Raw genomic sequence first — 23,744 nt, forward strand, 5'->3', positions numbered from 1 at the left:
TGAGCTCAAAAGCTCTGATGCTTTCTCCTCTATTCATCTCTCCATTAAAAGAACGGGAATACACTGTTGTTATGTATCAAGCCACTTGATCCACACACTGTTGCTCAAGGCGAACCCTAAAATAATCACTGTGGTGATTTCAAATCAATGATGCAGATGAGTCTCTGCTTCTGTTAGTTTCTCTCTCTCCCATACATGAAGCAAGCATGCTCTTCCCATGTTTGTGTTCATATTTGAACAACACATCCTCATAATTAAATGACCACATAGGTTGATTGTACCATGAACTTCAGAATAGCCCATCAGAGCGTTTTCTAAAATGCTGCTTCTATGAGTGCTTTCCAAAACACTTAAAATCACTGTTGAAGAGTAATGATGTTTTCTGGTGTGACAAAACTATGTTTAAGGTCTGGTAAGGTGTAGGCACAAAAACTACTTGGTTAGGGTTCGGGAAAGATCATTGTTGGGTTTAAAAAGATCACTTTAAGTTTGGTGTGGGTTAAAGTTACTACTTCCTTAAAATTAGGCAACCTTTGTCATCATGGCAACAGTAAACTTCACATTCATTGTTGCCTTTATTTAAAGACTGTCCTAATGTGAAGTTGAAAACATTACACGCAGTTGGGAGCAGGATGCAAATAGCGAACTCCTGCAGCTAAGTCTTTTTTGCCATTGACCTACCTAGCCATCCAGCCAACCATCAATGCAACTCGCCACCTCCTAATACAGAAATGACCCTTTATGACTTCATGTTGACGTCATCTCAACTACGTCAATTCATTAGGTTATAATTACTACGGTCACTAGATGGCATCTGTCACTCAATCGTAACTGAAGGTTGTTCTTGCCAACTCAATTTATGACCTATAGTGTAAGGACGGGCTTCATTCGAAGCATGGGTGGAAGTAAGTAAGTGAAGTGAAGTAAATTGAATTTGTCAAGCATTGGAAAATGTAATTTCCCACGACTGCACAAGTTTAAACAAATACTGAGTCTCAACAAAAGTAGAAACAGCTTTTGATTTCAGTTTCGGTGTGTAACAGAGATAGATTTTCTGCTCATGAGTGGTTGCAATTAATCAAAAATCAAAATCCAATGATTAGTACTCACGGTTTGATTTTGTTGGAGAATCTTTGCCGCAGGATGAGAGCGATGGCAGTGAGGACCGCCAAGGTGGTACACATGGTCCTATTCCCAGGGTATCCTACCTTTGGGACTGCTCGTGGTTAGAGCACTGAAACTTCTGCTCCCATTGGAAAGGCTTGAATGGAAAAGGCAAAGTTTGTGTTGTAACAATTAGACTATTCCTGTCTTACCTCTTGGCCCTCACTCATGATTGGGGAGATTAGCTCAGAGGATTAGTCAGGATCAAGGAGGGGGGTAGATCTCGCTGGCAGGACTAAGAGGCAAACAGAGCATGCTGTTTGTTTCTATTCTGAAAACAAGCACTATGCCACCCTGTCGTCAACACAGCAGATCAAACCAATCTTGATATTTTTGTCATTTTTGTTAAGAAAAAGCAGAATTGTGTAAAAAATGGTCTTGAGTGCACTTGACAGCATGACAGCAAAGGTTTCCAGGAAAGATTAACACATACCAGTCAATTCAAATTACTGGAAATCTAGACAGTACTAATTTATTGTTATTGTACTCAAATTTAGTTTGACAAATGTTATAGACATCATGGGGCAGCTGTGTAATATACCAGGCCCTTAAATGACATCCCTGCAGGCCAAGTGCAGTGTTCCTACAGTATATTATGAAAAAGACAGAGAATAGAGGGATAAATAGGGACTTTCAGCAGCTGAGCCACTTATACTTTGCACTGCTGACTCAAGCAGAGAATAAGAGAGCAGTAGGCCAAGCGAGAGAAATGAAAAGGTCTAATTTTGTCCACACGGTACTGAGTAGAACAGCAGAAGAATTAGTTTAAAGCAGTTGTAAATTTAAAAGGATAAGACATTGTGTCACAGGGTTTTCTTTGTTCGTTTTTTATTTCAAAATGCTGTTAATTACAGATAGAAAGGTGACAGAATGTACAATCATTACAGTTAACTGTTAAAAATGTAAAAATGTCTTAATATCCCATAAGGTGTACACAAGGGGATAAAGACTGATAAAAGGAATCATTGGAGAATCACATGATATTTAGAAAGAATAGTATTTACATGGCAGTTTCTAGATATACACATTCGTTAGAAGGCACATCCAAGTCAAATGTGACCTCTCATCTACTGCAGGGTTCATGTTGCATTTTCTTTGCTCTCCCCTTGAAATGATTTGGTCTTTTACAATAGTACAACAACATAGTGGAAAGCTTACAGTTTTTTACTTTCTTTTTGTCCTCCAACCCATGCACACTTACACACACAGCTAGCCATGGAAAGAGCAGAGTAGCCTACCTGTTCTTATAGTGTATGCCCCATAGCCCAACAATTATCTTACAGTAGATTACATTAAAATGTTTTCCCCATATTATTTCTGTGATTGTGTGATTTCTGTAAAGATCCGTTCTAGCTTCCGTTCAAAGGCCAATTGATCTCTTTCTGATGAGGCTGTGGACCAACAATTAGAAGTCACTGGGTATGCATAGTCCAGTAAACACAGACTAAAAGCTTCATCCAGTTGAGGTTGAGAGCTTAGCCCAGCCCACCTCCTCATAGATGGCTGTGATACTACAGTATATGGTAGCCAAGAGTTTGGTCCATGCTGCAGCCACTTCTGGTGTCACGACCTCTGGAAACTCTTCTCCCAGGACTTCCAATATTACACCACTCAGGATCTGATGAAGACACACACAAATGCAGGAGACTCTCATGTTTCACTACGTTACGTTACGTTTGATAGGGACAAGGTGATAGACTTCCTCAACTTCTGGAACTCAACTACTTTTTCATCAAGACATTGGGTTATGTGTTGGGTTGTGTTGGGTTGTGTGTGTGTGTGTCAGTTCTTTTTTATTCACACTCACTTTACCTTGAAGTACACAGGCTCCACCTTATGTTTGAGTGCGTGGGCCTTGCCGACCAGCTTCAGCACTGAAGCCACCTTCTCTGAGTTGTCAAGGCTTTCAACCAGCGTGTTGATGGCATTCATGATTCTGCGTGCATGCTTCCTAAGCTGGGCACTCCGCTCCAGCTCCTCTGGCTGTTCAATGTGCTTGAACTGGCTGAAGTACTGCTTGGATGAGGGGAAGTTCACAAACAGCCTGTAAAGGAGGATAGTTCAATGAGAGATATGGGTATGAGCAGCTGCAGGGAGGCTCAACTAATCTCATTGCCCTTCAGCCTGCAAACCCCCGTTCATTTTTTTTGAGCTGGCAAGATACCATAAGTAAACATAAAGTACTGACATGAAAGTGCTGCATATTTTCACTTTAAATGTTTGCTTTAAACCATTTTCAAGATACATTTTAAGTGGTAACACAACATCCAGCTGCAGAGAATCTGCAGCTTAATACCAAAAGATACCCCTTAGTTTGCATATTTGTTAACTGTGATGACTTTACTAGCACGTCTTCTTGTATCTCAATTGACTTCTGCATACTTTGTAGCTGGCTAGTAAATTAATCCTTAAACCTCTCTCTTCTACTGCCAAATGTTGATATCTTAGTTGAACATTAACATAAGATTTATTCTTTATTTTTTTAATAGAAGGGATTATATGATAAGGGTTAGGCTAAAATCACATTTTTGTCCCATTACTTAATTTTCAAAATCATTTAACATTTCATAGGAATAAATCTTGCAGGATCAGATAAAACGTTTGTAACAGATGTTTCTCTTGAAGGCTGAAGGAGGAATTCTCTTTCATAACTGTTTCAGCTTTGGCTTTGATAAATGCATGTATTGGTTTAAACTGATCTCAGTGGGGGTTTTTTCTGAGCTTCCCACTGTAATAACTTTACTGTGCTAGATTGCTGAACATCTTATCATAAACCTGTGAGCAAATTAGGCAGTTATAGAAAAATAATATCCTTACTCAGCACTCTGTAAATGAGTGCAGGGTTTGTATAATTGATTCATCCCCGTGGACCCAGTGTGATAGCTGACCCATTAATTAGGATTTTGAAGAATTGTCATCCATCCATCAAGATCAAAAATGATAACATTTACCAGAAATCTGGCCTCTCGGTTCACATATTCTTCCTTTTTTCTAAATGTGGTTCCCTTCTTGTGAACCTGTTGGCTCAGGTGTCTGACTGGGTCTGTCATAATCATGCACAACTTCACAATGTCTAACAATGTGCTAATTAGAGGGGGAAAATTGAAAAGAAAAAAAAAGTATATCATTGCCTTTTCAGACTACCATGAACACACCTGATACCTTCCTTTTGCTTTATGTGATGAGGTTTTTTACAATATGTTTCTGTAGGCATCGATGTTATATTCTTCACGTTTTTGACAAGTTCCTAGTCAGGATTTTGATATTTCCTTGCACATCCTGACTCACGCTGTGCTCTTTCTGTCAACAAATAGCGAGTTCAAAGACATTTTCTTTGATTTTCTCTCTGCTTGACCCTCAGAGGTATCTTAGAGAATTAGCAAAGAGGAACCTAAAAACTCACCCCCTCCCACAGTCTGGGAAGAGGGCCAATGCATCTGGTTGTTGGTTATTTATTCCCAATGTCCCATCTCGTACTCTCTCTGCAACGCAAAAAGGAAGCAATATTTTTTTCTGTTAAAAACACTTACAAACATGCTATTAAGAGTTTAACTTGTGAATCTAAATGTCTGGAAAGGGAGAGGGAAAGGAGGTGCTGTCTTAATCTCTCACTTCTTGGTGGAGTGCCTCTGCAAGTGCTGGAGTGAAGTATTCCTAGTTTCACTGCAAACTAATGAGGAACTGTAGTGTTTAATCTTTCTCTCTTGTAATAGCATGACCTGTGGTTGCATATAAATAGCCTCATTAGTATTTTATATGGTCATTGGAGTTTTAATCCTTCCTTATCTATTCTTCAAGATGAACTGAAGAGCTGAATCCAGACAAAGTTTCTAATTTCAGAGACAGCGCTGTAATTTGCTACTTTGGATGTTATCTGTTGCCCGGCAGACAGTTAGTTTGAAGGTTTTAAGTGAAAGCTGAGGCTCAGCTAAGAGACTCTCTCCCTTTTAGAACCAAATAGAGAGTTTGCCATGTTTGCGCTTATCGATCAACCATCATTCTTCAAATTCCTGAAGGTTGCAGAGTCTTTGTGTAGGAATGTAGAGACATAAAATAAGTAAAAATTCTTTCATGAAAAAAAAAATCCACTAAAAGGTGACCATCTAAGTGTTTTGCAGCTAACCTCCCTCTCAACTTTCACCTCCTGCAATCATCAAGGATTATCAAGGCACGCTGTGTCATGCAGCAAATCTTGCCAAACATGAAAGACAGTCATTTTTTTCTCTCATTGCTGTCAGTATAACAACGCATGCCCCCCATTATTAGACACAGTGGATGTTTAAATGACTCCTGAATAACAATCAGTGATATAATGAAATGGTTATACACGTTGTGACAGGAGATCCTGTAATATTTTGGCTTAAATAAATAAAAAATCAGGGACATTTTAAAGGTCTGACTGCCAATGACAGAGTCATGCTGGTGTAGGTTGCTTGGCCCTCTATATAGGCATTCAAAACATGACCTGCTCCAAGGAAGGGAGCCTTGTGAGAGCCAACGATGGATTATGATGTTTATCCTTTGCCTCTACTATCTGATAAATAGGATTAAGAGAAGGGGAGAGGTGGGAACACCACTTGCGAAAATATGGTGGACTGTGTTCTCTTAGACACACTGTAAACTTATAAATCCAGTTAGGTCATTTATGTTTAACATCAACTACATATGATTTTGACATGGGATAATCCCACAGACAGATGTATACAGTTTTTGTGCGACAGAGAAGCATCAGTAGGCCTTGTGGCTCCAGCAGGTGTAATGATATCACTGAGGGGGAAAGAAACAAAATGCTAATTTGACCTTATCAGTAGTGAACCAATTAAAGTTGCAGAGATGAGAACATTAATGAAAGTCCCCCAATGTAGGATTTAGATACTATGCATACAGTTTTGTATGACAACCAGGTCCTCGTTGGTGCAAAAAGCAAGAACAAGGTGTGTATAAATGAATAAACAACCATTATACATGGAGATAAATATGAAAATAGCTCATCTTCCTAATTCTATGCTCAAGCAGCATTTACATTGAAAACATCAGGGGAGTAAAACTAGTGAAAGAAATACCTGACTAGTATGGCCACCCCAGTATCATCACACTTCTGGTAGACTTTTGCCCAGGAGTCCTGGATCATCACCCTCTCCTTGTCAGTCAGCGGGCTTGGTTGCTCCAGGAGGTCCCCCTCTCCCTGCATCCTCTCCATCAAGGAACACAGTTGTGCAGAGCTGAGCACGTGCAGAAGGCAGGGCTAATATGAGTCCCCCTCCCTCAAAATAAAAACTATACTTCTACCTTTTTACTTCTCTTTCTTGGTGAGAGAGAGATAGAAAATCTGTTTCCCTGTCTCTGCCTTCTCAGTGAGAATCTTTGCTCTCCACCTCGGAGTCTCTGCTGAGCGAGAGTGTGAGTGAAGAACAGGCTGAGAAAAAAACACAAGAAACACACACGAGGAGGAGCCTCTGTACTCTCTCTTTTACACTCTCCTTTCCCTCCCTCTCTCTTTTTCTTTCTCCCTCTGCCCACCTCACCTTAGTAGGTGGCATTTGGTAAAAACATGATGAGATAGGTATTTGGAAATACCCTAAATCCTTAATAAGGGTCAAATATGTAATACATGCAATGTGTGAACATTGATGCAATGTGAGATTATGACACTAAAATAAGATAAAGGAGCACAATTTTACCTTCTCCTCCAGAGTCACTATTCCAGAGTATCCAGGAGATTAACCTGTAATCATATTGAATTTCTCATAAAGCCCCACGGACGTAAATGTAAAAACACTTTGCTGACTGCAAATTAAACAGCATGACGTCCATCAGAAATAGGCCATGCTTCTATTCATTTTGATTTGTTCTGTGCTGCTGTTAAGATACAGATTATATCAGCGGGCTTTCAGTTCATTTTTCACCATCCTATTCATTATAAGCGCAAACCCTAAAAAGACTCACACAGCTCTCAGTGCACTTTTTACAAATGCGTACATTTTCGATCTTTGTTGTGGCAGGGGTTATCAGAGGGGAGTCATATCTCATTTGTGTTGTCACAGCTGAAAACTTGAGAACGTTCTTGTTCAAGTTTCAATGTGGGCTGGACAGCGAGGGCCAATTAGTCAGGAATCTGTCAAAGGAGAGCAAACATCGTAAACATGCGAGTAGTGAAAAGCTATCAGACATTGTAACCAAACCTATGATTGAGGAAATATTTACTGCCCTTACTGGGAAGGTTCAATGTACAGTAGGTGTCAGCAGCATACAGGCTCATGTTAAACATTGACAGAGTCATTTAAAGTATTTCAAAACAATCAAGTGGGTGAAAAAAAGTGCTTAAGGTTGTCACACCTCATGTTATCTGGGATTACTGCATCTCAGATATCTGAGCAAAACAATCTTTTGCAAGCAGTGATATCACCTTCCTTAACAGTACAGGCAAACTTATATCCATTTACCATGCAAGATAATCAAAGTGTGTACAATACCTTTCACTTTTGACTGGTAAGCCTACTGCACATTGTAACTTTGGAGTGTATATTATTGGTATCCATCACACTACCTCCCAATAAATACATTATATATTTTTTATAATCATTAATTATCAGAATTCATGTATGAAGCTCATTGTGTGTGGTTTATGAATAACCATCTGGTCTAAATTCAGTTATTTAGGCTCACATTAGGTGGTTGTGGATCAGTCGATCAAAGAGTCTTGGTAAATGATTGCAGATCAACATGCTCTACTATTACGTTTCTGCAGAGGAACCAAGATATATTTTGCCCACACCCACAGTAGCAAATAGTCCACTTCATATGAATAACGTCACACCTTTTACCAACTGTCCCTAGGAAAACAACGATTATGTTACACATGCAAAGGCATAACCATGTGTAGAAATCAGGGCTAATGAGTAGCGACATCTAGTGGAGTAATTGGAGTAATACTTCAGGTGCTGTTGGAAATGCACTTTTGAGATGAAGTTGCGTAAATTATTTATAGAAAAGGTTCATTATGAATTATCTATGAAAAAATAAGGGGCCCTTATGTTAAAACTAAAGTCACGTATACAATAAGCTTTTGGTATTAGCCTACCTCACACTTTAATTAGCTGCCCAATTTTCTCATCAAATAACTGATTTAAAATGCCAGTAATCCATGAAACTCTCATTCGCACTGGCATAACTGCAATTAAGATTAAAATGTATTAATGTATGTCAAGCAAGTTACTTGTTAGAGATAGGATACAACTTGTGTACTATAGCGTACATGTATACAGTCTATGGTACAAAGCCAAGGAATGATTAGACTTTCGTAAAGCGCAATTGCTAACATTGACACCAACGGGACTCCGTAGGGCTAAGTGTTAGCAGTTGTTAGGCTAATGCTGCCTGGCAGACAGGTATCGGTGGTTTGTCCGCTAACCCTATGACCGTTCAGCCAAATAAAGAGAAAATAATTAATTTTTGTTTCATAGTAATGCTGTAACAACGTTTGTGTCGCTTTCTGTCAAACCCATTTCGTGTCATTAGGTCTCCCAGCAGGTTAGTGTTCGGTTAGCTAGCAAGGGAGCTAACGACAACGTCAGAAGAAATTCAGCAACAAACGCAGCGGTCAGTGGAGAAAAAAGGTGCAGCAGCTGTCAGCTGTACGTGTCTGCGGATTAAAAACCACCAGAAATACCAGAATGAATGTCGCTAAAAGTGGTTATCGCGTCTTTTCTGCAAATTCCTCCGTAGCTTGCACAGAATTGGCCAAGAAGATAACAGAGTAAGCATAATATTGTAATTCCTCAACTATAACTTCACTCACTGACTGCTAGTTTAATACTTATTGTCATACTGTATGTGCATACTATGTTTTTTCTAGTCCAGGAAAAGTTTCGTGGAAAACCATGTGACCAGCAACGTTTTAATTGTGCATTTACAACTGTGGCGTGAATGAGTGATGATCATTGTAAAACTTGCATTCACGTTTTATGTGATTGCTAACATCACTGACACTGAGTACCGAGCTTGTAGCTGTTTTTCACACCACCAGTGCGAGTCAGTCTGGTCATGAATGAATATGTGAGAGAGTGATGTGCTAAATGCCTCGTGTATGATTGTGTGTGAGACATTACAGTTGGCAAAATCTCGTGATTACAGCTCACAACTGGTCACATTGTGTGTGTGCTTGTTTTATAGGCGGCTGGGAGTTGAACTGGGGAAGTCTGTGGTCTTTCAAGAATCTAACAGAGGTGAGGAGAACATTACAGCCCCCGGGGCTTGGCTAACCTTGAAAAGAAAAAAATAAGGATGCTTAACATAAGTAAATACATTGATGTGTTTAAGTAAATACATTGATGTATTTTGAAGTTGTTGAACATATGAGTATAGTATTAATATGTGGAGATGAGATGAGTGTGACATGTTAAGAATCTGCGCCTCCTTCATTTATTAAGGGGGTTTTCAGGCCTTGTTGCATAGATTTGCATATTCTTCATTTAAGCCATAAATCTGATCATGCAACATGTATCTATTTTAGTTTAAATTTATTATTTCATGACAGCATGAGGAATTATTAACACTAATTAATCATTTTTCAACTTTGCCAAATCAACTGTTTTTTTCCTCTGTATAGAGACAAGAGTAGATGTAAAAGAATCTGTTCGCGGTCAAACTATCTTCATCATCCAGACTATACCAAGGTGAGTGGAGAGGGACATGCCGTTTGTACTGATACAGTTCATAGATGATCAAAAACTAAAATAATGATGTTCTTTTTTTATTTGGTTAATGCTCAACCAGAGATGTCAACACAGCCATCATGGAGCTGCTGGTTATGGCCTACGCCCTCAAGACCTCTTGTGCAAAGAACATCATTGGAGTTATTCCTTATTTCCCCTACAGCAAGCAGTGCAAGATGAGAAAGAGGGGTTCAATAGTATGCAAGTTGTTAGCTTCAATGTTGGCTAAAGCAGGTAAAAATTACACAGTGGTGTTGTGTGTACATGGATTTAATTTCATGTGCACACAAATGAATGAATCTCATGAATGACAGTTAAATGTCTGTGGTGATTGTGATGAAAGACCATGGCACTCATCTGTCTTTAACTCTACAGGGCTAACACACATCATCACCATGGACTTACATCAGAAAGAGATTCAGGGCTTCTTTAGTTTTCCGGTGGACAACTTGCGTGCCTCTCCTTTCTTGATTCAGTACATCCAAGAAGAGGTGATTTGATGTCTGCTGGTTGTGTTTAAGTATAGTATAGGTGTACTATCAGTCATTCTGCTATAATCAAGGTGTCTGTTTTCTTTCATCCCGTCAGATTCCTGATTACAGAAATGCAATCATTGTGTCAAAGTCCCCGTCAGCAGCCAAGAGGTAACTAATGATTTCACCACCGTTCTGTCTCTGTGCCAGAGCTACTCATACATCTTCATACAAAGCATTTGTTGCAAATTGTCTGCTGTATTTCATCACTGCATTCTGACTTTTTTCTTTCTCTTTTTTAGAGCTCAGTCCTATGCAGAACGTCTGCGTTTGGGTCTGGCTGTGATTCATGGGGAGGCTCAGTGTTCAGAGTCTGACATGGCCGATGGAAGGCACTCCCCACCGTGTGTACGCAACACCACAGGACACACAGGACTGGAGTTACCCTGTAAGATCCCCCATCTTTGCACATTGTTTTAGGTGTTTTTTCAGGTTATCTGTACAGATTTGTCAGTTCACTGAACACAATAATGCTTTATTGTTTCAGTTAGATTCCCTTTTACTTGTCATACCATGATCAAACCCAGCAAGAAACCTTTTTTTTTATTTTTTTCTGCTAATTTAACAGCTTCAAAATTAAATAACTCAACATTTAATTGCATTCATAATATGAATCCTGCCTACAACCTAATATAGCTTTTATTTATGCTAACCTTTTCAATGCTGCTAATTCTGATGTTTCTCACTCATACCATCAACCATACATCAAGAAATTGGTTTTGTGTTACTGCATGTTTTGATTCCACAGATACACTTCTACTTCTGCTCATGCTGCATTATCGGCAAGCTCCTAACGTCAAAAGAATGAAATACTAAATAATAGCCTCATAGTTGCTGCCTGTTGCTTGGCAAATACTTTGGTTTTAAAATGTCTATCTTTGGTGAGAAATACTAATGTGACTCTGGCACACAGTTTTTCAACATATTTGCAGTGTTAATTCCTGGTAAGGCTATTTTTACCGGTTGAGTCTGGAAAAATATCAAATTATTGTGTCATTGGCAAATGACTCCGCATCCAGTATTCACTTTATCCATATTATTTGGTAAAAAAAATATTTCTATTCTTACTTGTGTTTCTATTCTTACCCTTGACTTTAAAAATCCTCCTTCTGGTACAAGTAGCTCAGAAATCACTCCAACCATAACAAGACTGTGTTATACATTTTAACACAATGAGTCCTATTTGTAGATGTGTGATTGGTTAGCTTAGCGAGAGGATTTTCTAAGTCTTGGCATCATGTGTTTGTCTTGTCAAATATTTGTGCATTTGTGTTAACGTGGTGTTTATTTGTTGGTAATAGCAGGCAAACAACAAGCTCCGTTCCCCGGCATAGAGCTTCCAAGTACGAGCATAAACCTAAACCTACATCTGACTATGAAATGATTCCTCTTCAAATGGTTCCTCAATTCAGTTGCATGTGTAGACAATGGGTTTGTGTTGCATCTTGTGAAAGTAGTGTCTGGATTATAGTTGGTGGGGAGACAATTTTTCTCATCAAAACCGGTGATTAAAAAAGGTATCTTTTCTGGGCTAGTGTCCCTGGTACTATATGCTAATTGTTTTGCCTTGAAATAAGCAGCTCTCACTTTCACTGCATCTTTCAAAAGAGTCCAGACAGCTACTTCTACAAGATGGCCAAAACCCTCTTTGTTCTGTTGTGTTCTGATTTTCTTTTGAAATCCATATCAAACCAGAACCATGCCAGACATTTTTTTTCCCTTTTCTTTATTGCTAAAATATCTGGACTCATCTTGCCAATCAACACATGTTGCACCCATATTAAACCTGCTCTTAAAAACCTGATTAACATTTTGGTCACCGTAACTGCATGTAATGAGAACTGTAAAGCATGCTTTTGAAACTTAACGACAAATGATGGGAAGAGGAAACGTGAAGAATGAATTGATTGGTACATTTAAGCATTTAAACGTTCTCGAAGCATTCAAAGTTTTAAGGGTAATACTATGCTGAAAAACAGAACTTATATTATTTGCAATCATATTTAGTATTATACTTTCAAGAAGTATTTCTAAAATCAATTTCAAGATATATGACCAAATATGTCTCAGGTAGCTTGTTGCAGTATCTCAGCAAGTTGTAAAGACAATGTATTTTTGTGAAGTGTGCATACTGCTAACAACATGACTTTTGCTGATTCTATTAATACTTTCATGATTCAAAGTCTATATGTGACACTGCCAGGTTTTCTGATACCGTGGGACTCACGGTATTCAGCAAAGCGTTCTGCAAGGCATGCTCCTCCTTTCTCTGCTTCTTTATACCTTTTCCTTCACAATCGGCTTGGCTGGCTGATTGTTTACCAGTTGATTGTTTCCTTGTACACTTTGAATGGCTACATTTACATGCACAGCAATACAAAAATGCAGCTGTTTAAAAAAACAAAAAAAAACGGGGCGATAGGGATATATAAAACAAAAGTGAGTAGCCATTTAATGCTACTTTGACTCAAATCCAAGTCTCATTTTATCGCTTTATTTAACAAGATGTTTTAAATAATTTTGTCTAGTTGTCTTTAATGCATCAAGACGTTTCTATTATATATTCAGAATTTACACCTCTCATGTCACAACATTTGATAGCTGGTTGAAAAGTTGGTATTTTAGCAACGGAAATGACACAAACTGCAGCTGCTCAACAGATCGAATTAATAGATAGTGCCTATAGTGTGATGATAGTTAATACAGCTGGTGCATCTCCTGTGATTGGCTCATGAGATGTAACATGATTATTGTGTGCATGTAAAAGTAGTCGCTGGCAGCAGTGATGTTCGACTGAGGACAGACCCTGAACATTGGCAAGTGTGTGTATGAAGAAACCCTCATCAGTGCTTGTAAGACATTGTTGTTCCTGTGTGAAATAAGATTGTCTGGTGCATATTGGTTCATATGCAGACTGCTGCCATTGTGCCTGCCACAGCCTGAGGCTGAGGTCGTGTGTGTCCAGGCAGTTATACGTTGCCTTCTGATTGGGTATCCTGGGAAGAAAACCCTGTCATTTGATTGTGCATGGCATGCGCTGTACTAAGTTTGACATTTCAGTTTAACCTCACAGGGGTAGGTGGGGTAGAATGGGGGGAAAATTCTAAGCAATTGCACCGCCACATTTACACAGATTATATGATTTTTTTACAGAATTTCTACAAATCACTTCTACTGTCCAATCATGACCCAGTAATTTGGAATGCCTGAAATTTGCCTGAAACGCAAAACATTTTCTCAACCCATTTTACCCAATCTACTGAGTTTTATTTTTGATTAGATCAAATGCAGTACACATAATACCTTGGAATGGCTCTCACAAGTAACAGGCTCTGCTTTTCCTTTCAGTAATGATGGCCAAGGAGAAACCTCCTATTACTGTAGTGGGAGACGTGGGAGGGAGAATTGCCATCATTGTGGTAAGAAGTACTCACACACTCTTCTTTATTGCTTACATTGTTATGCTGTCATTTTCAGCTGATCTGCCGCATTTTAATTGCTACTCTTTTCTGGAAGTCATTTACAGTGTTTCAAAGCTTTTCAAGTGGTTTTCATTATGAGTGATGAATTCATTCATCTGCTACTTTACCAGTGTAAATGCCTCAGAAGGCATACAGTGTCTGAACATTTTCACTCAATAAAGCAAGACAGTTCAATTAAAAAAACAAAACAAATAATATATAAATAAGTAATAAATCTGCATTCACTTCAATAAGCACAGGTGTTTTACTTAATGGTCTGTTATGACCGTTAGCTTATTTTTAGCAAGGATAGAACACTTTAAATACATATTGCTGTGTAACGGACATTATTGAGTCCAACTTGTGTTTCTCCTATACAATGTTTCAGAAGTTTTCATAATCCCCCCTACATCATGTCATATTTCCTTCCATTATCTAAAACTACTAAATGATGTTGTTGACCAGACACACCACAGCAGAGGAAGTGTAATTGTTATGTTTTAACTATAAGTACTCTGTATTTTTACAGGATGACATTATAGATGATGTTGGAGACTTTGTTGCAGCTGCTGAGATCCTGAAAGAGAGAGGAGCTTATAAAATTTACATCATGGCCACACACGGCTTGCTGTCTGCTGATGCCCCGCGCCTCATAGAGGAGTCTGCCATTGATGAGGTGAGGACTTAAACAGCCTAAACTAGTTGATATCACTAATATGCATCCCTTTATGGTGTCGAAGCTATGCTAATCAATAAAATCTAAATGAAACTCTGCTGTGTCATACCTGACAGTGGGTCTTTCTCCTTCTGCTCTAATAAACTACAAAGAAGCTACAGGGAAGAAAAAAAGGGAAGAAACAAGTCAAACTGAAGAACTTATACAAACAAAATTATAGGGCTGTTTATTTACACTTGTATATTATTTTAAAACACAATGTAAAATAGATACTTCCTCCTCGTTGAGCATTTTTCAGTTGAATTGCTATGACATCAAATACATTGTAACTATGCTGTGATCCACAGTTGCATTTCTGTAAACTTAATCGGTTCCCTTTTCAGTTCCTCCACAGTACTCAGTGTTCAGAAAACAATAGTTACAGTTACAGTATAGTTAAGTGTAAAAGTGTTGTAATGTCATTTATTTTATTAAATGTAGTGAAATATAATGAAGTTTGTATGGTGATATTGTTATTGTCATACTGTTTAGTTTATGTTAGCCAGAGCTGAAGCATCAGCAGCATTTATCAATGTTACTTATTCAATATTTTCAAAAATATGTATCAACCGATTACTTAAATCCACATTTTAGCCTCACCTGATTAGCCTGATTTAGCTCTCCTGGGTCATTATAAACGTTTTAAGGTGAATAGTTTATGTCAGAACTTGCTCAATGTGGATTAAACAAAATAGTATCATATTTCGATTGACTGATAAATAGGTTCAGATAATATATTAACTTTAATTAGCTCATTGCAGTTATAGACAACATATATGTTGGCAAATGAAGTAGCAAGAAATAGCAACACAAAAATACCAATGATATGCATTCTTAGTGTCCTCATCAAGCAGTGTTTATTTTTTATAACAGTAAAATGTCCCACTCAGTACACATCTGAAAACAATTCAAGTGTCCTTATAAAAATGTTTGTTTAGATGTGACCCTGGCTGATTTTTATAGTAGTTATAATCATGTTTTTTCTTTCATTGTACCAACGAATGACACGTAAGCTTTAGAGGTTGGTTGGTAGGTGGATTTGATTATTTTTGGGAAGAGTCAAGTTAGCTGTTTGTCTCTGTTATGCTAAGCTAACATGTTGCTGGCACCAGCTATATAATTACTGTGCAGATATCCCTCAACTCTTTGTTTATTTGACCCTCAGGTGGTGGTGACCAACACTGTCCCCCATGAAGTGCAGAAGCTACAGTGTCCAAAAATCAAGACTGTGGATGTCAGCATGATACTGGCTGAAGCCATCCGCCGCATCCACAATGGCGAGTCCATGGCCTACTTGTTCCGCAACATCACCGTGGACGACTAGAGAAGTGAAGTATAAATGAGTGAGGGCTTAAAGTGACTGAGGGCAGGTGCGCTTCTGCTCCTTCCTGCCCATTGTTGTGTAAAAACATGTGTCATTTTCCATGTGTTGTGCATGTCAGGATTACATGTATCTTAATTCATTTGAAGAAACTGAAATTCTAAGAGTCACCCAAAGTTATTTAACATCTTACCAAAAGCTATAAAACTATTTATTTTAAAGTTAGAAAAGCATCTTGTTCTTGTTGAAAAAGAATTATAACATGGCAAACAAGTGACTGAGCTTTGATGCATTCATTAATATTTTGAAGCCTCAGTTCTTCCTTTGTCTTGCTGCTCTCATTGAGTTTCCAACTAGAGCAAAAGATGCTTTTTATTTAAAAAAGCTATTTTGTCATACACTGTGGTACCTCATATATAATGACTGAGCTTCAGTTGCAAAGAAGAGGAAAATGTCTCCAGTAACAATTTTGGGCTTTACTTGTTAGTTTCCTGACACTCTTGCTGGCCCTTGTGATCAGGGCTGCTTAGCACTGTGACTTTCATGCATTTAATGGGGTGTGTTGTTTCCAACCACATAAACAAGGCAGGCAAACTCCTGCTTATCGGTTATGCATCTTTTTTGCACCATTAATGGGAATGTTTGGATGTTTGGTAGGATTTACGGTGTGGCATGACACGTTTTACAGCATCTGCAAAAATAAATGGGTTGTCATTTTAAATTGAATATACTAGAGGATCAATTCAATTAAATATGACAAAACATATTGTTAACTTATCCTGAATAGTACTGTATCCTAATTAGGAATCCTAATTCCTAATGCAACTGCTCACTTTGAGACCTGTGAGTTATCCTGAGTAACTGGGACAGTGTTTATGGGAAGAAACATCACTGTTCAGTTTTTCAAACCAAATGTCTAAATGGTTTAAACATCACAAATAAATGTTCAGTCATCTCCATTACATTGCAGAAGCATAACTTTTCTGTTTTTTTATTTGTATGAACTGACCCTTTAATATTTGAGCACTCTTTTACAACTAACTAGAGCAGTGCTGTGCTTATTGAACAGGCTGATGGTAACTGTTGTGTGGCAGTGAAATAACACTTAAGATGAATAACAAAGTATACAGCTAAAAGTAGGATCATCAGGGTTTTGACATGTTTTGGTCAATTTACTTCATATGACAAATATTCAGCATTACTGCTGACTGTTTCTCAAAGCAGACCATCATCAAGCAACAGGAAGTTTTTGGTTTTGTTTGAGTTACAGTGTTGCTATGTGATGATGTGACATAAAGTCTGCTGGTTTGCTAGTCTGGAGGACTATACCAATAAAGATTATTATTACATTATCTCCTGGATATTGTCCATGTTGGAACAGTTCTTACTTGGAAGTTACCCAAATTATTCTAACATTAGTCCTTAGGTTTTATATGCAAGCAGCAGTCATTGTTTGTCCTCTAAATTTGAAGGTTAAACAGCATGGGTCATGAATCAGTAAATGTTAACAACCAGCTTTGAAGTCAGTTTTCCACCAGCACATGAATGTACCAGATAGTTAGACTGTGAACTGATCTGTGCTTTCAGGAGCATTTTCCTGTGATGATAACTTAAATAGTTCTTAAGCCATGCTAGTAGTGTGGCTCTAGGTATGGTTTCTCTTTCTGTACATAATGAACTATTTGATGAATAGCTATTGACATTTTGTTGATACATTCGTAATTCCCAGTTGTGGTTCATCTATTTATCCAATACTTTGATTACCATGTTCAAGTCCAAGTTGATGACCAAATACCTGGAAAATTAATGACATTCAAATATTCAATACATGTAAACTAGCCTCAACTGTACTTTGAGTTTATTGGTAATTGCTTAAACAAATGTTAGCATGCTAACATGCTTAAATACGAAGGTACATACTGGTGATGAAAGATCAACATACATGTTAGTTTTAGCTCAAAGCCCTTAGCTTAAGTACAGCCTTACAGAGCTGTTATCATGTCTGTAGACTATTAACATTTTAATACTGCACTAACGTTTATGGAAACCAGGCTGCCAAGAATATAAGATGTGCACACAAAAACTAACAATAGCTAGCATTAACAGAATATGTGTGATTTATAGTAAATTGGCAAAAACACCACTATGGTCTTGATGTTCTGTAATTTGCTATGATGATATGCTATAACATTGAATATGTGCACCTTTTTGAGCTGTTGGAGTAGATTTCAGAGTGATGCTCTAGATGACATTAGTGTATTTCTATGCTCATTGAGTCTTTTGCTCAGGGAAATATACTTAACTACAAGCCAATTCACAAATATGTGTTCTTGTATTGTTGATGGCGTGTTACTGTTTCACAGGTTGAAAAACGTTTGTCAAGAATGTCTTCCATACAGCAATACTTTGCTTTTGACCATTTCTTTAGTTTAGTTATAGACACTGGATGTTTCCAGTAATCTGCTAATATGTGACAGCTATAGCTCATGCTGGTGAGAAAGTTGCAGGTTGTCTGTATGAAATGCTGTTGCTATGCCAGCTTGGATTCATATCTGTCATCAGCGTATGTCATGATGTCCTCTCTGTCTTCACTCTTCCCCTCACTCATCTCTCAGATGCTGGGGACTTGCAATTTAGAATGTGACACCCCTTTGTCTGACTCTACAGTGTCAATGTGTATGAAAATAAAGGAATCATATTACTGTGCCTTGTTGGCTGAACTGACAAGACTTAGTCCACTTTGTATGCACAGTTATTCACTTTATTACTGGAAAATCAGGTTCAAATAGGATTTCTACCAAGTGTATCCTAAACAGGTGGGGTATCTGACATAAAATATATAGTACATCAGCTCAAACAAACAAACACACAAAAAACCTCCATGAATATACAATCAATTAATATATGAACTCTAAGTTAATTAATATACAAATGCTATGCAGATATTAAATGAATACAGCTGAAAAGTTGGTAATAAATGCCTGAAATTAGGTCCATAAAAACAACAAAAATCAAAATACATGTACAGATGCATGTATGAGAAAGCCTACCTCAAGCCTTGGTATTGTAGTTGATTTTGTTTAAAATTTGTTCTGTGTGAAATTAAATCATTCACCTCTCTTTCTGTGATTGTTGGTGCCTGTGATGCCGGTCAGTTGCACAACACACGTGATGAAGTGACAGTCACAGATCCTGTACTTGTTCAAAACTTCTCAGGGATGTATCCAGCACTGAGGAGCTTTGACCAAGTCTAGGAGCAGAGACAAGTAGATTCATAATGATAACATATAGAAATAACTGTTAAAAATGTCTAATACCTACCCAAAAACAAGAAGATCCCCAAGCAGCATGCATTAAATCTGTGCTCAGTACAGCCTCAATGAAAAGTTTAGTTCACACCTGAATCTTAAAAAAGGATCAGCCTCTCTGTCTTCATCCATGTGCCGAAACGAGAAGTTTGTGTGTGCAGCTGAAGACAACTGTGAGTTTAAAATGTAAGCAAAGAGGAACCAGAGATCTGATAATCACAGGTCACTTCCTTGTCTGATTCTGGGAAAACAATGCACCTTGTCTGAACGTTTTTGGAAAGAGGAAGCATATCTTTTTCTCTGCCAATCTGGGTCTGTGTGGCCTCTTAACAGAAACTGACATGAAAACACATACATTGCTCTCAGAATACGTCAAACATGTCAGAAGATTACCTGATCCATTTATCTAGCCGTCATGTTTCGTAGCAGGCAGGAAGTATGTTTTTTCATGAAACGTGGGCGTTAAATGCTATCTTTATTATGTATTGTCATGAATATTACATCACAGATTTATTGTGCCCCCAAAGTCTCCAAATTAATCATAAAAATATCCTACAGGCTTCAAAGGTCACACATTTTGCTTTGTTTTGTCTTGTGTGTTTCATAAGAAGCCCCAAGCTGAGAATAAATAAGAAGGATTGAAACTCCAAATTCAAATCATTATTTTGTTTATTTTCACATTACCTTTCAGCAGTGTCTCATTCTGACTGAAAGCTTGCTCCACCTGTTTTTGCTGTAATCAAAATCTGCAGACTCTCTTCCAGCATGACACTTCATTGCTTGAAGTCTGCACCAAACAGGCACAGCAGGTTTTATTTTTTTGACTTGACTTCCTGTAACATCAGAGAATCTTATTGGGTCTCTCATAATCTCATTTTTGTTGAAACCCTGACAGGTTGTTTGAAAATACCTGCTTCCTCCTTGACTTGTGAGTATTCTTCGAACATCATAATCATCTTCTGCTGCAGTTTAAAAAATGACCACTAGAGGGCAATACAGTTACAAGCTGGAACAGAGAGACCATGCTGTTAATGTGTGTGTCTGTGATATCAGTCCATCAGTTATCTTCACTTGTATAGTCCCCACAGTATTAATTCTGCTTTCTAGGGATGCCAGGTAACCTAAATTAAAATTAACAGTTACTAAGTGATGCAGCAGTTTTTTTTATGTCCTATTTAAAATGTCCTACATTGCTAGTTAAACCAGCTCTGTTCTTGAGGAAAGAAGCCATCAGTTTATCAACATTAAACTTCTTGGGATGGAACTACATTCATTTGACAGTCCATTGAAATTACAAATGGCTCCATATACTAAAACAGCATTACTGTTACAATTAAAAGACATAATACCTAATTTGCTGAATGCAGTGAATATTACATTCAAAATACAGTCACATTTTGTTTAGAAGAGAAAAAATGCACATTACTCATCATGTATTTCATTCTGACACATATCATATCTGCACTACAATTTTAAAGTCCTTATATCCAAATAGTTTTGTGTTAATAGTAAAACCGTGTCACATGAGCTTTTTTCACACACAATACTTTAAAATGTGGGATTTTCTGTCACCCTGTGTATGTTTTATTTCAATTTTAGTGTATTTATTTTGGCTGTGATCAGTTCCATTATAATGTAATACATTTTCACATCTCTCTCACATGCACATGCATCAAAGTCATTTTTGGGATATTACATAGACTTACATTAATTTCCTGGAGACATAGCCTAACCATAACCATAAGCACCACTTTTCTATTGTAACCTTAATATTTGACTTAAGAAATCAGCTTTTTCTCAATTGCGCACACAGTGTATGTCCCCAGTTGGACAAGCTGTCCCCAATTAACTGGCCGCAAGTCTGAAAATTGTCCCCAAAAGTAGCCTTTGAGAGTCCACACATGCAGAGAGACTTCTCTCACACCTATTTTCTGTTCTTTCTCTTTAAAAAAAATCCCATTAGTGAAAATGCCAAGCTAATCAGCAAATGATTATATCCAGAGGGGGTGAGGTATAGGAAAGGTGGTTTATTTATCTTGGAATGAGCATTGAATACGTACATTAAACCAATAAATCCAAGTTAAATACTCAAAACTGGTGCAGAGATTTGAAAAAGTAGGTCAGGCTTTTCTTCCTGACCAAAACAAATCTTCAATTAATAAGACAAAATCCCATAATGCAATAAAAAAAAGATTTTATTAAGCAAACAAGGAGAGAGGATGTGTGCATACAGTTTGGAATAAGTATTTACATTTTAAACCAAGAGTGCATTACAAGATTTTGCAAAGCAGCATTTCCTTTCAGAGTTGCAGGACAGGCTGCACACAAATTTACAACATAATGTCTGATGTGTTGCTATTACAAAGAGAAACAGGTTCTTAGTTGATTTCTTTCAGTTGTTCAAGTGATTTGCAAAACCTTAACCATGTAGAAACTTTTGCATAAACAGTCCAGCCATGATTTCACAAATATTGCACTTTTTTAAAACACCAGCAACACAAACCCAAAGTTACATTACATATACATCAGAATTGAGCTCATGACACACAATGCTGCTTCTATACTGTTGTAATTTATTACAGCATTTTTTTGGATATTCACAGTAAGTACTATAGAGGCATTACTTAAATGTTTCACTGTTTAACTCAGTTGTTCAACCACATTCTTTCGTGTCTTTAAGGTGGTGTCTTTTTTCATCATTACATGTTTTTTCCTCATTCCAGCATCTCTGTGCCTCCAGGCTCTTAGTAAGATGCAATTCTAACAAGATTGATGAGGAAACTTCTTTTTTTTCCGTCTCAGTCTTTCTGTTGCAGTCAGATTCAGTCTTAACACATGTAACGTTGTCTCTGGGTCTGTTTCTGTCCACTTAGAGCCCCATCAAATGCACTTTCAGTCTCATTTGGGCAATTTTTGCATTGTTGCCCTCTGAGCAGCTCCACATAATTATGAGATGAGGCAACTGTTAGTCTTGTTCATAGGAGGTCGTTTGTTGCTCTCCTTGGGGAAGGTTTCCCGTCTGCGGCACAGTGCTGGACTGAACCGACTGGGTAAGTTGGCTTGCTGGAGTAGCTCCCGGAAAGCTTCCAGCACATTGACATTGTCTTTGGCCGAGGACTCCATGAAGCTGTTGTTCCAGTCCAGCTCCACCGTGGACAGCACATCCTCGCTGGACACCTGACGGTCATTGTGACGGTCAATCTTGTTGCCTATCACAACAATAGGGGTGTACTTGTCCTCTTTGACCTCCAGGATCTCATCTCGCAAACTCTTGACTGCCTCCAGGGATTCAGGGTCATTCACTGCGTAGACCAGGGCAAAGGCATCGCTATTCTGGATGGAGAGCTTACGCATGGCTGGGAAGGAGTAGCTGCCACTGGTGTCCATGATGTTGATGGTGACTTTGACGCCCCCAACCTCATACTCCTTCCTGTGGAGCTCCTCCACAGTGCGGCGATGTTTGGGCTCAAAGGTATCTTTCAGGAAGCGTTGGATCAGGGCTGTCTTCCCCACTCCAGCTGCTCCAAGAAACACCAGACGCACCTCTGTCTTCTCCTTAACTTCAAAAGACATGTTGGGTTTCTGTTACACCACTGCTTGAAAGGATGTCTCTTCTATTGTCTTTGTTCTCTCCTTCACCTGTGGATCCTCTTCTATAGCAATTGATTTGATGGTAGTGATGGAGCTGGAAGTGTACGTGGAGAAATGAAGCACAGAGATGATGACAGCAGATGAATGTGAGAGCTGTCCTCTGTATTTATGTTCACATACATTCCCTGCCCCCTCCTGCTTCCAGCCAATCAGGAGAGGGCAGTCTCTCACTCTCCCTGAACTTGTAGCAGCCAATCAGAGACTCATGCAAATCAAATGGACTAAGAGGAAAAATAATACCATGCAGAACACATTTCAAGAGAGAGGGTTGTGGTGGTTTGGCGACTGTCTTAAGATGTTACAGTATGTGTTTTAGGTGAGTCTGTTTAATGTGGACTGTGACATGAACAATTAATCAGTCAAAACCAAAAAAAAGCAACAAACATCATGCTTTTTTTAGACTTTATTTCAGCTATTGCTATAACTGCAAATGTATTTTTGTTTACAGAAGACAAAGAATTTCATACTTAAAAAAGGATAAGGCTGGAAATGTTCTATATTTTTGTTATTGTCAACAAATCCAATGTGCAGAGGGAACAAGTGTCGTTTCTGTAACCAAGATCTGATATGTTGCATTCCTCTGCTCTGTCGTAATCCTCCATTGTTGTGCAAAACCTATTAAAACCACATCAGTGAATCAGTGAGCCACACCGTTGCACTAGGTTAAATGTTCCTTCACCGCAAAGACTACAGTTACAGTAGTCTGTTTAGACATGGCTCCAAAGGCTAATATGTTCAAGCTTTATTTAGAATAGAATAGAATAGAATAAAATGAAACTTTACTGTCCACCGTGCTGGAAAATTGTCTTTGGCTCACTAATAACAGACATACAGTAGACAGAAATACATAAGCCATCCATAAACTCCATAACCTAAC

The 23,744-nt window shown here is 38.2% G+C and overlaps 3 protein-coding genes across 4 annotated transcripts; 1 reads left to right on the plus strand and 2 right to left on the minus strand.

Annotated features, from left to right (window-relative positions):
- Nucleotides 1–2,245: 2,245 nt before the first annotated feature.
- Nucleotides 2,246–6,485, minus strand: LOC128379172 (cytoglobin-1-like). Its single transcript, XM_053338812.1, has 3 exons — nucleotides 6,228–6,485; nucleotides 2,977–3,208; nucleotides 2,246–2,782 (listed from the first exon to the last, which is right to left on the minus strand). The coding sequence occupies exons 1-3, from the start codon at nucleotides 6,362–6,364 to the stop codon at nucleotides 2,618–2,620; spliced, it is 534 nt and encodes a 177-aa protein (XP_053194787.1). The 5' UTR covers nucleotides 6,365–6,485; the 3' UTR covers nucleotides 2,246–2,617.
- A 2,031-nt stretch (nucleotides 6,486–8,516) lies between these two features.
- Nucleotides 8,517–16,511, plus strand: LOC128379168 (phosphoribosyl pyrophosphate synthase-associated protein 1). Of its 2 annotated transcripts, XM_053338808.1 has the most exons (11): nucleotides 8,517–8,920; nucleotides 9,337–9,389; nucleotides 9,773–9,839; nucleotides 9,940–10,112; nucleotides 10,254–10,369; nucleotides 10,467–10,522; nucleotides 10,654–10,799; nucleotides 11,713–11,754; nucleotides 13,760–13,830; nucleotides 14,402–14,548; nucleotides 15,753–16,511. In XM_053338808.1, the coding sequence occupies exons 1-11, from the start codon at nucleotides 8,838–8,840 to the stop codon at nucleotides 15,909–15,911; spliced, it is 1,113 nt and encodes a 370-aa protein (XP_053194783.1). In that variant the 5' UTR covers nucleotides 8,517–8,837; the 3' UTR covers nucleotides 15,912–16,511. The 2 variants fall into 2 exon arrangements, with proteins under 2 accessions (XP_053194783.1, XP_053194784.1); XM_053338809.1 differs by lacking the exon at nucleotides 11,713–11,754.
- Nucleotides 16,512–22,162: 5,651 nt separating this feature from the next.
- On the minus strand, nucleotides 22,163–22,839 carry rasd4 (rasd family member 4). The gene has a single exon (XM_053338811.1). It carries the CDS (start codon nucleotides 22,787–22,789, stop codon nucleotides 22,163–22,165), a length of 627 nt encoding a protein of 208 aa, XP_053194786.1. The 5' UTR covers nucleotides 22,790–22,839.
- Between the last annotated feature and the right edge of the window lie 905 nt (nucleotides 22,840–23,744).

The sequence above is a fragment of the Scomber japonicus genome, chromosome 18, assembly GCF_027409825.1.
Source record: "Scomber japonicus isolate fScoJap1 chromosome 18, fScoJap1.pri, whole genome shotgun sequence".
Lineage (NCBI taxonomy): Eukaryota > Metazoa > Chordata > Actinopteri > Scombriformes > Scombridae > Scomber > Scomber japonicus.

Bases quoted from the DNA above. Each gene is read 5' to 3' on its own strand.
- LOC128379172 (XM_053338812.1), bottom strand. From the start codon at position 6,364: ATGGAGAGGATGCAGGGAGAGGGGGACCTCCTGGAGCAACCAAGCCCG. The intron at 3,209-6,227 runs GTATTTCTTTCA...CCTCCTTTACAG, and splicing joins GGGGTGGCCATACTAGTCAG to GCTGTTTGTGAACTTCCCCT. The intron at 2,783-2,976 runs GTAAAGTGAGTG...TGTCTTCATCAG, and splicing joins TGGAGCCTGTGTACTTCAAG to ATCCTGAGTGGTGTAATATT.
- LOC128379168 (XM_053338808.1), top strand. From the start codon at position 8,838: ATGAATGTCGCTAAAAGTGGTTATCGCGTCTTTTCTGCAAATTCCTCC. The intron at 10,800-11,712 runs GTAAGATCCCCC...TGTTGGTAATAG, and splicing joins CACAGGACTGGAGTTACCCT to CAGGCAAACAACAAGCTCCG. The intron at 13,831-14,401 runs GTAAGAAGTACT...GTATTTTTACAG, and splicing joins GGAGAATTGCCATCATTGTG to GATGACATTATAGATGATGT.
- rasd4 (XM_053338811.1), bottom strand. From the start codon at position 22,789: ATGTCTTTTGAAGTTAAGGAGAAGACAGAGGTGCGTCTGGTGTTTCTT.